This window comes from Musa acuminata, chromosome BXJ2-3 (assembly GCF_036884655.1).
Source record: "Musa acuminata AAA Group cultivar baxijiao chromosome BXJ2-3, Cavendish_Baxijiao_AAA, whole genome shotgun sequence".
NCBI classification, from domain to species: Eukaryota; Viridiplantae; Streptophyta; class Magnoliopsida; order Zingiberales; family Musaceae; genus Musa; species Musa acuminata.
Window position 1 is genome coordinate 3,058,157 of NC_088340.1, and position 14,390 is coordinate 3,072,546.

Sequence of the window (14,390 nt, forward strand, 5' to 3'; positions counted from 1 at the left end):
GACAATATCTCGAAAACTAAAAGAAATATTAGATATCAATAGTTCGACACTTCTTGCCTATACAATGAGAAAACTATTTTTTCATCATGCAAGATTAATCGTAAGCATATTTGTTGGGGAGAGAGAGGAGAGTTCTAACAACAACAGAGAAAGTCGATACAAGATTAACGTAGTTCAGCAAATCTCTATCTATAGACCATGGAGAGGATCATATTTTTCAATATATGAGATCAGTTATAAGGTCCTTCAGTTATCCCACATAAATACAACTCTCTTTGTACACCTCTCACATAAAACTTGAAAACCTTCTCTCTCAACTCTATTTAGAAACCATAGAGATCACCATCATTAGTAACCAAGATGTAATTATAAGAATAAACCCTAATTCACTAAATATTTTTAATTTAATTAGGACTCTTGCCAACTAATTTGAATACGTTTAGGACTCCTAAAAATACCTACCAACCATCACAATAAGTTGACCTCAGCTTAACATAAACATAAACTTGCTTATATACGAAGAATTTCTTACACCTTTTCTCTATATAAATAACATATTTAGTTTGCTACAAACCATTTGAGCTGTAGGACTCTTACTACTAGTAGTTTTGAGTACTCGAGTTATTGTGCTAGTAAATGTATCAGATTGGATTAGTACAGCACATAGAAATGGAATTAACTGAAATCTTTATGCCCGAGTTTTGAGTACTCGGGCATTGCAACCTCCTTTCTTCTTCGATTTGCATGCTCTTATTATTGCACAAGGGACATGAATAGAGAGAGAGAGAGAGAGAGAGAGAGAGAGAGAGAGAGAGAGAGAGAGAGAGAGAGTCCAATGGCAGCAAATGAGAAAGATGAAACTGGCTGTCCTCGGATTCAGGTGGGTGAAGAGTATTCAAACTCATTTACTCGATACATCAAACAACAAAAGCATGAGAAACTCCAATCTATCATGATTCATTCATTCATTCATCTTCCAAGGCTGCATCCCTTGCGTCAAGGCAAGCTTCTAAAGAACCAAAGAGATGTCCATAAAAAGGAATACTTTGTTTCTCATCAATTGTTTGGAATTGGCACTCTACTTGCTTGTCACACAAACATTGATGTGTATGATCCAATTTCCTTCTCAAAGATTAAAGAAAATGATCTGAGATACATACCTAAAGTTGGAAAACTTAGACAAGGAAGGAAAGGAAGCCAAAAGAATCGACATCTTTTATGCTTGAATTTGAACTCATGTTTTTTCTGCTTTATCTCAGTGTATTTATGAATATTAATTACTTCTCCTCTTATTGAATATAGTGTGTGTCTATTATATATATATATATATATATATATATATATATATATATATATATATATATGACAAAAATTAAAATTTATTTAACATTTTTTTTTACCTCTTAAACAACATATAAATTTGAGTTGATCTAAAGAAAAAGAAAACCTTAAACTCGAATCACTAAATGCAGTGCACACCCACACATGAAGGGATTCCTCCCTCTGCAAAGCGAAGGCTGCATGGAGTTACATGCGCATGCAGCTTCCATGTCCTGACGTCGAGGAACCATTGATGACCTTCTCTTACTCCAACATGAGGGATCCCTCTTCCGGTGATCTCTCAGTTGAAACTGGTTTCGATCTGCATCATATGGTCCCCTGAGCGGCCACACCTCGCACTTTCCCAAGCGACGGAGCAGTACAGTAATTAAAGGACAAGATTACCTTGTAATTAATATATATATATATATGTTTCAGACCTTGGATGCATCCCTCTTCATTGTTTTGCCTGTGAAAAGTTGCAGACACACCATTGTTTATTCTGCTATCCAATGCCGATAACTGCTAATGGTTTCAGAATCCCACGAAAGTGCCATGAAATCCCATCGCTGGTGATGATGCATCCAAGCAATGGCTCGAGGGCGTGTCAGCTCTTCTGCTTTGTCTTTAGGTTAACTCCGAGATGTTCCTCTAGCTCAGTAGAGGGAGGGGGACCATGGCATAGAAAGATGGGGGGGGGGGGGGGGATGCACGCACCCGTTCATTGTTTTTGTTTCGAGTTCAAAATGATCCGCCTTTGCTCAAAGCCGATGCAGCAGTTCTGATTTAGATCTCCCAGTGTTAGGTTTTGATGCAGCTACGAGGTTTCTTCCTGGTCGAAGCTGCTTGTTAGGGTTTGGACTTCATCCTACGACAGCCAGTCAGTAAAACCTAAAGGCAGATTTCTACTAAGGTATGATAAATGTGGTCATTCCTCTCATTAGCATCTAATCATCTATCTAATCTCGAAAAGCAAAACACCCCTTTCCTCTATTTTAAGTAGCAATCGCCATGTCGGTCCAAGCGAACCGCGTACGTGTCACCACCTGATTCATCAAGGCCTCCCATCAACGTGACGCTACCTCAGCGCATCTCGCTCGTATATTAAATCGAACCGGCCCGGCCCAAATAATAATAATAATAAAAATCAAAGGTTCGACCTCGATCGTACGTACGGCGTCTCTCCACGTTTCGCGCGCTCTTTTCATCACGTCCTTGGTGTCGGGGTTACTAGGCGGGCGTACGCGTGATGGCACGCTCGACTCAATCAGCCGTCGACAGCGTCCCGGACCCCACATCGGTACCCCTATCTCCTGTCGGGTGATCCGTCGTGCGGGCGACAGCGTCCGGCTTAATACGATGATGTATTCATGCTTTCGAAGAGGCGCCGAGTGGGGCGGAGGGCGACACGTGCGACGCAGCGATTAAAGTTTTGAAAAATAGGGGAGGAGAGAGAGAGAGAGAGAGGAGGGAGGGCGAGGGCATAACCCTAGAATTGGATCGAAGGGATCGGGAGACGAAGATGAAGGCGGAGGAGGCAGGCGTTCCTCGTTCCTCTGGTTCCTGTATCTCCGATTCGGTCGAGGATCTTCTTCTCCTTGTCTTCTTGATCGCTTTGTTTTCTGGTGGTTGTGGTTGATCCGAGGGTCTGTGGCGTCGTCCGGGTGATTGGGGTTGACAGAAGAGAGTGAGCACGCAGCGGCGATCGCATCGTCGGGGTGCCGTCGCTGTTGCGTGCTCACTGCTCTCTCTGTCATCCCGATCTCCCCGGATTGTTTTCTGCGTCTGATGATGGTGATTACGATCGCGGTGGTGGTTTGGTGTTGGAGCGGTAAGAAGAGTGGCGACAGGGTTTTCGTTTCCTCTGATCGGCTTCTGCACACGCTGTCTTTCTCTTCATTTTATGTCGGCCATCTGCTGCTGCTTCTATCCATTCGTCTCTGAGACGTCTCGTCTCGACTGGGTTTTCCGAGGCAGACAAAAGACGAGTGGCGTACCGTCCATCATGTCACGGTAGTCGTGTGCTTCCTTCTCTATTTCTTTCTAATTTTGGCGTCTTTGTTTTGCTTGATACGGATGGGATGGAGTGAATAGGACGAAGAAATCAACAAAGAAAGAGAGATGGGTTTGAGAGCGGAAGCGTGGCTTTTGAGACGACGATTGTTTTCCCTCGGGGAATGGGATCAGATGCGGGCGAGGATACACGTCTCCTCGCTAACTTCATCATCTGTGCGGATTCAACGGAAATCACTGTTGACTGGTCTCATTTTGTCTCCATTTCTAGTCCCATTTCTTCCTTCCTTTTCTTTCTCGTCAAGATCCATGTCCCAAACCATCAAACAACCATTGGGATGTTGATCTTGGGAGGCATTTCTTGGTTCGTCGTCTTGATCTTTCTTTTTATGAAGTCATTGTTTCTTCTGCCGTGTTTCTCGTATTCTATATCTGAAGACGGATGTGGGATCGATCTTTGGAGCTCTCTTAAAGCTCTTTCGCTGATAGATTTATCCTCTTTGTCTTGTTTCTTGATTCTATCTTTGCGGCCGTATGATGGACCGGTCTTTGGGGCTCTCAAAAATGCATCCATTTTATAGATCTTTCTCGATTTAGTTTTATCTAACTTTGCTTGTTGATATCATTTTTCTTGATTATTTCAAGTGTTTCAGCTTCTCATTTATCGGTGGATCCAATGGTATTTCTCTCGCTCGTCGCTAGATCTGCCCCTCCTGTCTTTTTGATCCTTTATGTTCTTGCATACGTGTGGTCAAGTGTTATCACATCACGCACGCATCAAAGAGACCAGTGGGTTTGTCCTCCTTTATCTGTTGGAAGTCAAGTGTATGTATGGGTGCTTTATAAAGAGACCAGGGTAAGTTGACTTCGTTTAGTGGTTGATGTTCTATGTCATTTGTTTGTGGTAGATCAAAGTTGAGGAAGGAGATCTATCTGCTTTAGTCTCGTCAGATGCTTCAGTTACAACTACTTGGTGTCGAAAAAGTCTTTGAGTACATGAGGTAACGAGAGAGCTTCTAATGGTTTTCTTCTCAGTCGTGTTTTCCACCCAAGTCTTTGATATATCTGACTTGATGTATGTTAGATTAGCAGCAGGCCTTGCTAGGGGAATGGACTTGAGGAAGAGTGGCAATTCATAAAGTTAGCATCTTTTCCCCCTTAATCTTAGCCCGAAAGCTTTTTGACATCTGAATTATTAGGAATCACAGGCAGATTGATATTAGGTCTCGTTAATTTGTGTTTGCTCTCCTAGTGGTAGTGGAGGTGGTGATGGTAGGGAAATAAAATGTCCTGTTTGACAACATTGTGTAATTTGCTAACATATAACCTTGCAGAAGAAGAATTACTAGGTTTATGTCTTTTTAATCTATGAAACACTATCTAGCAATATAAAATTTAGTTGTTGTGATGTCCATAATTTTGTAAGAGGATCCTAGACACAAGTTAAATCATATGAATTTGAGTTTAAAAGTTATCACAGATTATTTTCTCTCTCTCTCTCTCTCTCTCTTTTTAAAACCCTGATAATTCATCTGACTATTAGCTTAACTAGACTTTTTCACCATAGAAAATGCAGGAGGAGCGGAATCATAGAACTTACCATGGTGGATTTATGACAACAAATTGCTAAGGTAAATTTCAGTGCTTCTAAATAATTTTTTTGTCATGGGTAAGTGCTTTAACAGTAGAACACAGCATGATGCTTCTTATGATCAGGATGTAAAACATGATTGTTCTTGTAAGAATATTGCAACTTTTACCATACATAATCTGGCACCTGGACCCAAATGATTTATGTCATCCCTGTCCTTTTTTCTTTGCAGCTATTTGATAGTGGTCTCATGATTAGTGAAGATGCTATTAGTGTCCATCACTTTCAGAACCATTTAGTACCTCATAATATACCTGTGCTTTATATTTATTGTCCATCTCGAAGATGCAATCCTATTTCTCAGATGCTTAGTTAATAAACTTGGTACGGTTTCAGGAGGGTAAGCAACTATTCACTCGACTTAAACAATAATTTAACTGATTCTATGGCGGAGAAAAATGATGTGTGTGTCCTGATGTCGCTTACTTTCCTGAGACCTAGCAGATTGACTGATGGTTCCAATTTAGTCAATATGACTGAACAGATATCTTCCTGTCTTTAAATTATTTCATTTTGACTAAATATGCCAGTCTTGACTAATCCTAGTTAAAAAGTGTACTCCGAACGACTTTAGTTGTTGTGAGTCTTCTGTCTTGATTCCTCTTTAGTCTATGGAATCAAATAATTTTCAGTAATGTGTCATTATTGTTTTTCTTGACGAAGCCTAGCTTATTTATAAATTAAAAGAGTTATGTAATCAGAAGTTTCATTTCTTTATGTGAGATTTATAGGCTAACAAGTAGTAAGAATTTTGATGACATGTTTGCCTAGATGGCCTTGTACTTTGTGATCTGAAAACATTTGAAAGTTCAAATAATCAGAAACTCTGTTAATGAATACAATGCATGAGCAAAGAAGAATTTGGCAAGTCACAATGCTCTCTTGGTTGTTGGGTTTATTCAGTTCTTGGATGGTGCTTAATTGGAAAAGATTTTAATGCCACCCATACATACCCTTTTGGATGGATGGATGGATGGAATGGGCCTCGAGCAGTTAAAAATTTTTAGAGAAAACTAGAGATGAAACTCAATAGTACAAGTAAATGATGTGGCCTTAAATCGGTATCTTTTAAATGTTCATGAATTTGTGCTACTTTTTTTGCCATCAAATGGCAATTTTCTTTGTTCAATTTCTTATATTATTAGGTTGATCTTTTATTCTTTTTTACTACACACCCATGACCAGGGGCATAAACCAACCTATAGGAACTTGAATCATGGTATTGATTTATCAAGTTCCTTCTTTTACTACGAATAATGTTTTTATCAATCTCTATTATTATTATCTTCCAAATGATTGCAATATATCCATTCCATAGAAGATTATTTATTATCTTCCAAATGGAGGGGAGGGGGAGGGAGAGGAGCAATGATGCGCTTTGTAGTATCCTTACAGTACAAATGGAGATGATACGTGGGAAATAGAAGAGGATAGAACTTTAATTGACACTAGCAGAGCAGAAAACCTCATGCAAACAAAGCTTGGAAAATTTATGGGCTTGGTTCAAAGTGTAGTGAAGCAGATTCCTCTAGCTTTTCTGTTATGACTCTCTAGTAACCAAAATTCTAGTTACGACTCGAAGCTGTTAGACACAGACATTTACAAATGCAACCAATGGCCGGAAAAGAAGATGTGACCCATCTTTGCTCTTATGTTACTCCATCATAGACTCTGCTAGTTATATGACCCTAACACTGATCCCCCCCTTTTTTTTTCTTATAATTGTTTTCAGTCGTCAGTCACTAGTGAATATAGTGATTCTTCCTACAAAAATACCAGGACTTAAAAAAAGGCACAAACAACTTCACGTTATAGAACTTAAATTCTGAATTGACTGGTCTTAAAGGATCCAAGTTTGTTGCCATCGCAATAGTTTTTTCATTGGTGCAAAAAGAACAAGATGCTTCATGTTGCTTGTGCCTTTTTAAGTTTGTATATTTTGATGGTTTCATGATGCATACAATCTGTGTATATTTGACAGTATGGACGTGAAATGCCTCCCATTTTACGCTACTTTCGGCGTATTGGTGTTTTTTTTTTTTTTTTTTTGTCTAATCACCAGTCTAGTATGAAAATAATCTTTACTCGTGGCGTGTTCCGCTTTCGGTCTGTCATCTGTTTCAAGTGGACCAATAAATTCGAGAAAAAAACATGTAATGGGTTCGAGACTGATCTGTTTCAAATTATTTTGTGGTCTTCTGAACTAGTCTAGTAAATTAAAATATTTTTTTTTTAAAGTTGTCACCCCTGCCTTGCCGAGCTCGGCCCGTTGATGGGGGTTGCAGCGGAGGGGACAGCCTTGCACTCGAACGAGGGGGCTGTCATGATCATGAGCCCGTGCAAGAGGAACTGCAAAATCATCTTTTTCACGTGAACCTTCAAACGTTTTTATCCGAGAATGCTTTTAAAAAAAGTTTAAAAAATAAAATTTTAGAAGTGTGTCATATTACCGCACGCTTTGTACAAATTCATGTAACCACAAAAAGAGCAGCCTACTTTGGAGAGCAAGCGAAAATCCCAAACGAAACTTTGTGCAGAACATCTGAAAACAAAGCATAACTCGCAATTTTCACTTTGAAAGGCGCGCCATAAAAAGCGAGCACCACAAAAACGCTTATTACGAGAACGATTGCTGGAGCCACTAACGGTGTGTTACAACAAAGTTAAAACCACCACCAGGCCACACGCTATACAGTACAATCTTTTGGTCAGAAATTTCAACAAGTTGTGCATTCAAGACTACGTATGAATCATATCTCCGAGAAATACTGCAACAGTCCTGAAACTCTCGAGGAACTGAGCAAAAACTAACTTTTCACCGAGTGTTTCGCACCAATTGTACCAGCTCCTCATCATCATAAGAATACAAATCATAGGATACGAAAATGGCACCTGCAGAACACCTCAATCAAAACAATTACACAAAAAAAAGGAACAACAAGATGCAAACGATGAGACATTGATGTAAGAGCATGAATAATTTTTCCTATTAATATAAAGATAATATTTAGATTCCCATCCAATAAATCACCATTTTTTTTTTTTTTTTTTTGGGGCATGGCATGATTATGTAAGTCAACTCTCAAATTGATGTTTCAAATTGCATGTACGCCTAACACTTAGATAACATATAACTATTGAAATTGACAAAAAGAAATATAAATCAACCAAAAGAAATTTTCACAATGTAATCAGTTATCATTTATCATGAAGGCGTATATTCATCCATCAACACAATGATTTCCAGCCCGATGAGATATGTGTCAACTGCAAGGAGCATAGTACAAACTATACCTCCCTAGCACAAATAGAAGAGAACATAAAAATTGTGTTGCAGGAACTAACTAATATGCAGATCCATAATTTCAGAACTTCGTATCACAATTACTAGAATTTTAAAATAAATAACAAAATGCATCACAGATGGCCGCCTAGTTATTAAATGGTAGTTAGCAAACTACTGGCCATTCCTTGATGCTTGATTCTACAATGAATCCAACTTACACTATCAAAACCAGAGTTCTAAACAGTCTGCTGTCAAATAACTTACATCATTTACCTTTTTCAGCTTAAGTAAATTTCCTGGAACGTGAATAGCTTGACTTATGCGATATGTTAATTAACAAATTATAAGAATTTTGTAAGGATTGATTGATGGTGATGCAAAAGATATTAAAGAATGCTACATTAGATATGTGTTGATTTCCTGGAGCATAAATAACTTATGGCTCATGCAATATGAAAATTAACAAACTTAGAAAAGAATAATCTTGTACAAATATCAATTAGATGATAAGAACATAATTCAAAACATTTCACGTGTAAAATTGGAAAAATAGAGGAAAAGAAATACCCCAAAATTCCACGACCATGCCATGGTCTGGGTGTCACAGTTAGATTCATCACTGAACCCTGCCTGACTATTACCAAAGGAACTGGATTGCCCTGGTTGGACTGTGCTTCTGCCATGAGTCTTGATTGCAAGTTATCACCCATCTCCACATTCCCAAACTTTACAATCTCGTCGCTGAGTTGTAGTCCGTCTTCTGCAGCTGGTGAGTCATCAGCAATTTCATCAATAATAGCAAAGGGTATCCTCATTATAGGTTCCTCTCTCATAGGTGAATCTTGAGATATAGTTTCAGAAACAGAAGCTGATATATCTGCAATAAAGCCAATAATACTATGGTCAGAAGATTCGGTCTTGATTTTTCTTATAGTCACTTGTTTTGCCAGTAACTGAGTTTATTGCTCTGACACAACGCCAAAACTAAAACGTTAGCATAATAACTTATGAGCCTAAACTTGAGTCTCTATTTCCAGCACAAGTTTTCAATGTTCATAATAGCCAATGCGTGATCAACAAGTTATGCAAAGGTTGCATACAAGGATTAAATACCAAAACGAGGTCAACCTAATGTGGCATTATTATGTATTGACTATACTTGCCAAGATTGTCAAACTTGCTTTCCTAACTAGTATCAAACGAGGGTTATAATTCATATCATTCTTATAAAAATTAAATAAAATTATTGAAGTTCAGTAACTCTCATATGTTCTTTAGCTAATAATTATATTTTTGTTGAAGCAAATACACAATTAAACAATACTATCTCTTATTTGAATCAATAATAATATTTTTGTTGGTGTTCAATTTTCATTGATTGGTCTCCTCGCAGCTACCCAAGCAACTCAACTCGAGAATGATCTTATGATCCTTTTATTGTAGTTCCTCGAGATCTTATGATCCTTTTATTGATGTACCTAGATCGTACTTATGATCGCCAGATTTTGTGCTTATTGAACTTGTGGATCACTAGCATATTGAATGTCTTTTATCAACGTTGAAAAGTAATTAACACAATTATCTCTAACATCATAAAGAATCTATATTTTGTCACTCTACATATATGATTGTTAACCTATGGAATGATTAAAACAGATATCAGTCAGTTCATGTTGTGGGATGTTAGTACAGTCTTTATTCATGACAGTTGATGACTACTGACTAGTTAATTCAAATAATTCTATAGCAAGCAAACTGTACCTTGTTACACACTGGCAGAAAAAGGAAGCATGCAACTCAAAAAAACAGAGACATTCATGCTTGAACCAATCTGAGACATACTTCCAGTTGGACTATTTGGAAATTGCAGTCCCATCCAAATATAGTCTTTTAACATATTATCCATATTTCGATGATCTTCCACTTCTATCTAAATTGCTAATTTTGTTCACAGTTAGCCAAAGATGTGATCATGGATGGAAGCTGTAAATCATCTACCATATTGTTAAAATATGAAATTATTGAATAAATCAACTAATCATATTGAAAGTGGGACATTATTAAGAGTTTGCTTTTAGAGTATATCCAAATACAATCCCATCCAAATACAGTCCCCTATCAAACCTTTAACAAGAGGTTTGCATAAGAATGAGGCACATTTAGATCATATCTGAGTTGCTCTCAACAAGAAAAAAAAAATCTTGAAAAGAGGGAATGACAGTAACAGTTTGGGATGTCACTTGTATGTTGGCCATGGAGAGAGAGAAGGAAAACAGATAACGACAGGACAGAGGAGGAATTGTAAAGAGTGATGGTAGTCATAGAGAAAGTGGACAGGAGAAAGTATATGATAAGAGTGGCAAAAGCATACCGAACAGGTGACAGACTTTTAGTCTGTGGAAGGCAGCTAGATGGTGATGACCGACTTGTAAGAACTCAACAAAGACAGTGAAAGAAGCAGCAGTAACAGGAGACAGATGGGTGGCGAAATTGGCCTGGAGGAAGAGAAGATGGCAGTGAAAGGGTAGGGGAAAAAGATGGTGGCAACTATCCAGGAAAAGAAGATGGTGCTTATAGGTAAGGGCAAATGCGCTTTCGGAAACAGAGAGTAAGTGTTTTTTGTTTGGTTCGTATACCAAGTCACTTGAGTTGATTTTAATCTCAGTAAAACCCAATCCACTAAACAAATTAATTTGTTTAGATTAATTTTAACCATAGAATTGTGCAATCCTACAGTCCAGACAATGATTTTGACAACCTTGATGCATGCAACAAATGCTAAGAGTATGTAGTATTATGTGAAATTTTGTTCAATTGTGTTCCAAATGAATGACCATTATCAACTACATGATGTCCAATATGAAGCATGCAAACCTGTTTGTTCTTCTGAATCTTAAAAACATGCCTAAGCAAACATCAGTTTTTTCTTTCATCGCCATACCTGATCCGTCCAACGGCAATGGATTAACTTTATCCAACCTCAATGAATGCAAAACCTGCAGATTCTTGTCAATTTTTTCTGTGATGACCTTGTGATCATTCCGCAGCTCTGCCAAAGAAAAAACATGATTTCACATCTCCTCTTCATATGTTGGAAGAATAGAAAGCAATAGCCAAGGAAGAATCATGTTAGGCCTCTTAAGCAGGTAAGTTTATCATAGTCATACTTCCTTGTGAAGCATCAAATGAGGAAAATGATGATGTACTTGGCCAATAAGCAACAGCTTTTCTTTTTCTTCATTTTCGGATTAATTAAATTTCAACATCAAGTGCTAGATATAATCAATATTAACATGTTGGAGATGACATGTAAAAAACAAATGCAAAAGAAAATCACTAAAATACAAGTGGTAAACTTTACAATGAATAAAATTACAATTTAGTTTTCCCCACAGTTCAAGAGATGACTGGAAACATGGTACAAAAAGGTTTTGAACGTGAACTGACTTCAAGGACTCATGAATGTAATCGGTTCCATGCCAGCATCTTCCAGAATAGATATAAGATTTGTTTTTAACTATTACTTACCTCTGTAGTCAAATTCTGTCCTGCCAGGTAAATGGACCAATAGAAAAGTAGCCAGTAACGAATAATAATACCAAAAGAACTATGATATCAGCTAACAGCAATCCTCAATTATATGTAAACCAAATAGAATAATACTACCAAAAGAATTATGATATCAGTAAACAGAAATCCTCAATTATATATAAACCAAATAGACACAAAAATAGCATGTACTTAAACTAACGACCTATTTGTGACTATATTTGCCCTCATTTTAACATGGATACGCAAACTTCCGAAACTTATTGCACTCTTTGGCTAGGAGATAAGACATAAGGCTCAAAATCCTGGTATTCAGCTTGGAGACAGCAAGCGTGAAAAACGACAAGATAAATCATGTGTATAGAGAATGAGAAAAAGTACTTCACTTTTGCAGTTCAAACGTCATGAACATGATTACGACTTTGTGCACAACAAAATATGATTCTTAGTCCCAAGCAGTAACATAAAGGATTTACAGTCACAGAAACAAGAGAACTGACAAAAGTCAATAGTTACATTCAAAAGAATCATGAAATGACCAGATCATATGCACCATAGAATTGCAATAAGTTTTTGAAACAACAGGAGTTTTTTAGGTAAGAGTAGGCCAAATGTTGAGCCAACATTCATTTCAGTCAACTATGACCACTTTCTTCACAAAATAAAAAACTACGTGAACCAGTTGAACCAGTGATAAAAGAATTGAATTAATATGGGCAAGAAGGACAACTTAGTATAAAGTTGAGAAAATCTTACAACTAATAGAGCCTTATCATGTGTACAAAGAGAATAAAGCCATGCACTGGCCAACAGAGTTAGAAATATATTTTAATTTATTACCTCTGGCACAGGAAAAGAAATGGTTCAGAAAAATCCAACGACATCAAAAATTAGTGCAAGAGTTCAACATCCAAAAATGGAAAAAAATAATAAGAGAGAATATAAAACAAATATTAGTAAGATCTGGTTTTCCATACTATCTGTTACAACTCTGGAGAGCTAACTGACATTTTTTACCCAAACAAAAATTATTATGGTGCCAGATGCAATTGATCACAAAGCAATATACAGAACTCACAAAGAAATTGATATTACATAGATAAGACAGGTATTATAGGTCTAAACAAGTCAACTATAAATTCAACTGACTCTAGCAAAGTCCAAACTAATACTGGCAACACACAAGAGGTCTGAATTCATATCTAACTGCAACTAAAACAAATAATTGAATCTTAGTCCACTAGCTAACTCCATCAGACACTCTAATTCAGTAAAATCCCACAAGACTTGGGTTCGGTTTCTGAAGAGCAGAAATGTAATACTAACAAACTGAATCAATATAATCAACTACACTATCCATTATTTGGTAAGCATGCCATAGAAATATAAAAACATTTGTCTAACGAAAAGCCCATTTCGTCCTTTTTCTTTGTTCATCCTAAAACCGTTATTGCAGATCTTGTTTCTTCCAAGAATCAAGACACCATGCTTCTAATTAACAGCCCATAACCTATATAAATCACAACCAAGACGTTTCGATTTATTGAATCCAAGATCGATCTTCACTACTATTATCATCCTGCAAAAGAAAAACAGAAGAAGAAGAAGAACATCATCAGTGTACCAGAGAGCCGACGACGTTGCGATCGAACAGCCGGGATGTCGATGTCCACCCTAGGAAATCCCTACATCAACATGAAACGAATAGAGACATCAAGTTCAGAAAGAAACAAGGGTTTTCTTCAAAGATTCCAAGAACCGATCGATTAGGAACGCATAAACAAGACCACGATCAGGATCTTGGACAACGATTTGGGCTCAGGATTTGGAGAGAGAGAGAGAGAGAGAGAGAGAGAGAGAGAGAGAGAGAGAGAGAGAGAGAGAGAGAGAGTCTTTAAAGATTCCAAGAACCGATCGATTAGCACGCGTAAATAAGATCACGATCAGGAACTTGGACAGGGAATTTAACCCAGGGTTTAGAGAGAGAGAGAGAGAGAGAGAGAGAGAGAGAGAGAGAGAGGCGTCTTCACCTCGGAATCAACGAGGTTGCCGGAGATCCCGGGACCGCCGGGGCCGCAGAGGGACTCGATGATGGCGTTCATCTCCGTCTCCATGGACGCCCTCATGTCCATGAGCGAGATCGTCTCGGCCTTCAGGTTCGTCGCCACCATTCTTGCAGCGGAATCGAGGGTTTCGCTCACACGTAAGTGTCCAAGAAATGGAACCCTTGCTTTCGCCCAATTCCACCGGCGATGGTCGCATATAAATATCAACGTAAATTACATAGACATCCCTCCACAGACAGTAATTTCTCTCAATGGTCCTTTACATCATATGTATGTATATATGCACACACACATCCCCGCTAAATCAAATTTACATATGAGCCCCTAAAGGTAATCTCTGCAGCTAATCATCAATCTGTCAGAACACTAATATTGAAACTCTAATCATCATAAATATTTAACCTTACATAAAAAAACATTATAGATACCCAAATAGTCAATGTTTTAAGCATTAAAAGGAGAATAATACCATCTTAAATTTTCAAATGATTATATATAAAAGGAA

The 14,390-nt window shown here is 37.8% G+C and overlaps 1 protein-coding gene and 1 long non-coding RNA gene across 2 annotated transcripts; one reads left to right on the top strand and one right to left on the bottom strand.

The window, feature by feature from the left end:
- Positions 1-2,595: 2,595 nt before the first annotated feature.
- LOC108952427 (uncharacterized) lies at positions 2,596-5,133 on the top strand. Its single transcript, XR_010485018.1, has 2 exons — positions 2,596-4,158; positions 4,242-5,133. It is a non-coding gene; the product is annotated as an uncharacterized LOC108952427 (long non-coding RNA).
- A 2,394-nt stretch (positions 5,134-7,527) lies between these two features.
- LOC103976918 (uncharacterized) lies at positions 7,528-14,066 on the bottom strand. The gene is made up of 5 exons (XM_009392277.3): positions 13,850-14,066; positions 13,444-13,504; positions 11,212-11,319; positions 8,838-9,147; positions 7,528-7,876 (listed from the first exon to the last, which is right to left on the bottom strand). Exons 1-5 carry the CDS (start codon positions 13,988-13,990, stop codon positions 7,855-7,857), a joined length of 642 nt encoding a protein of 213 aa, XP_009390552.2. The 5' UTR covers positions 13,991-14,066; the 3' UTR covers positions 7,528-7,854.
- Between the last annotated feature and the right edge of the window lie 324 nt (positions 14,067-14,390).

Bases quoted from the DNA above. Each gene is read 5' to 3' on its own strand.
- LOC103976918 (XM_009392277.3), bottom strand. From the start codon at position 13,990: ATGGTGGCGACGAACCTGAAGGCCGAGACGATCTCGCTCATGGACATG. The intron at 13,505-13,849 runs GTGAAGACGCCT...ATGTTGATGTAG, and splicing joins GCAACCTCGTTGATTCCGAG to GGATTTCCTAGGGTGGACAT. The intron at 9,148-11,211 runs GTATGGCGATGA...GCTTTATTGCAG, and splicing joins ATTGCCGTTGGACGGATCAG to ATATATCAGCTTCTGTTTCT.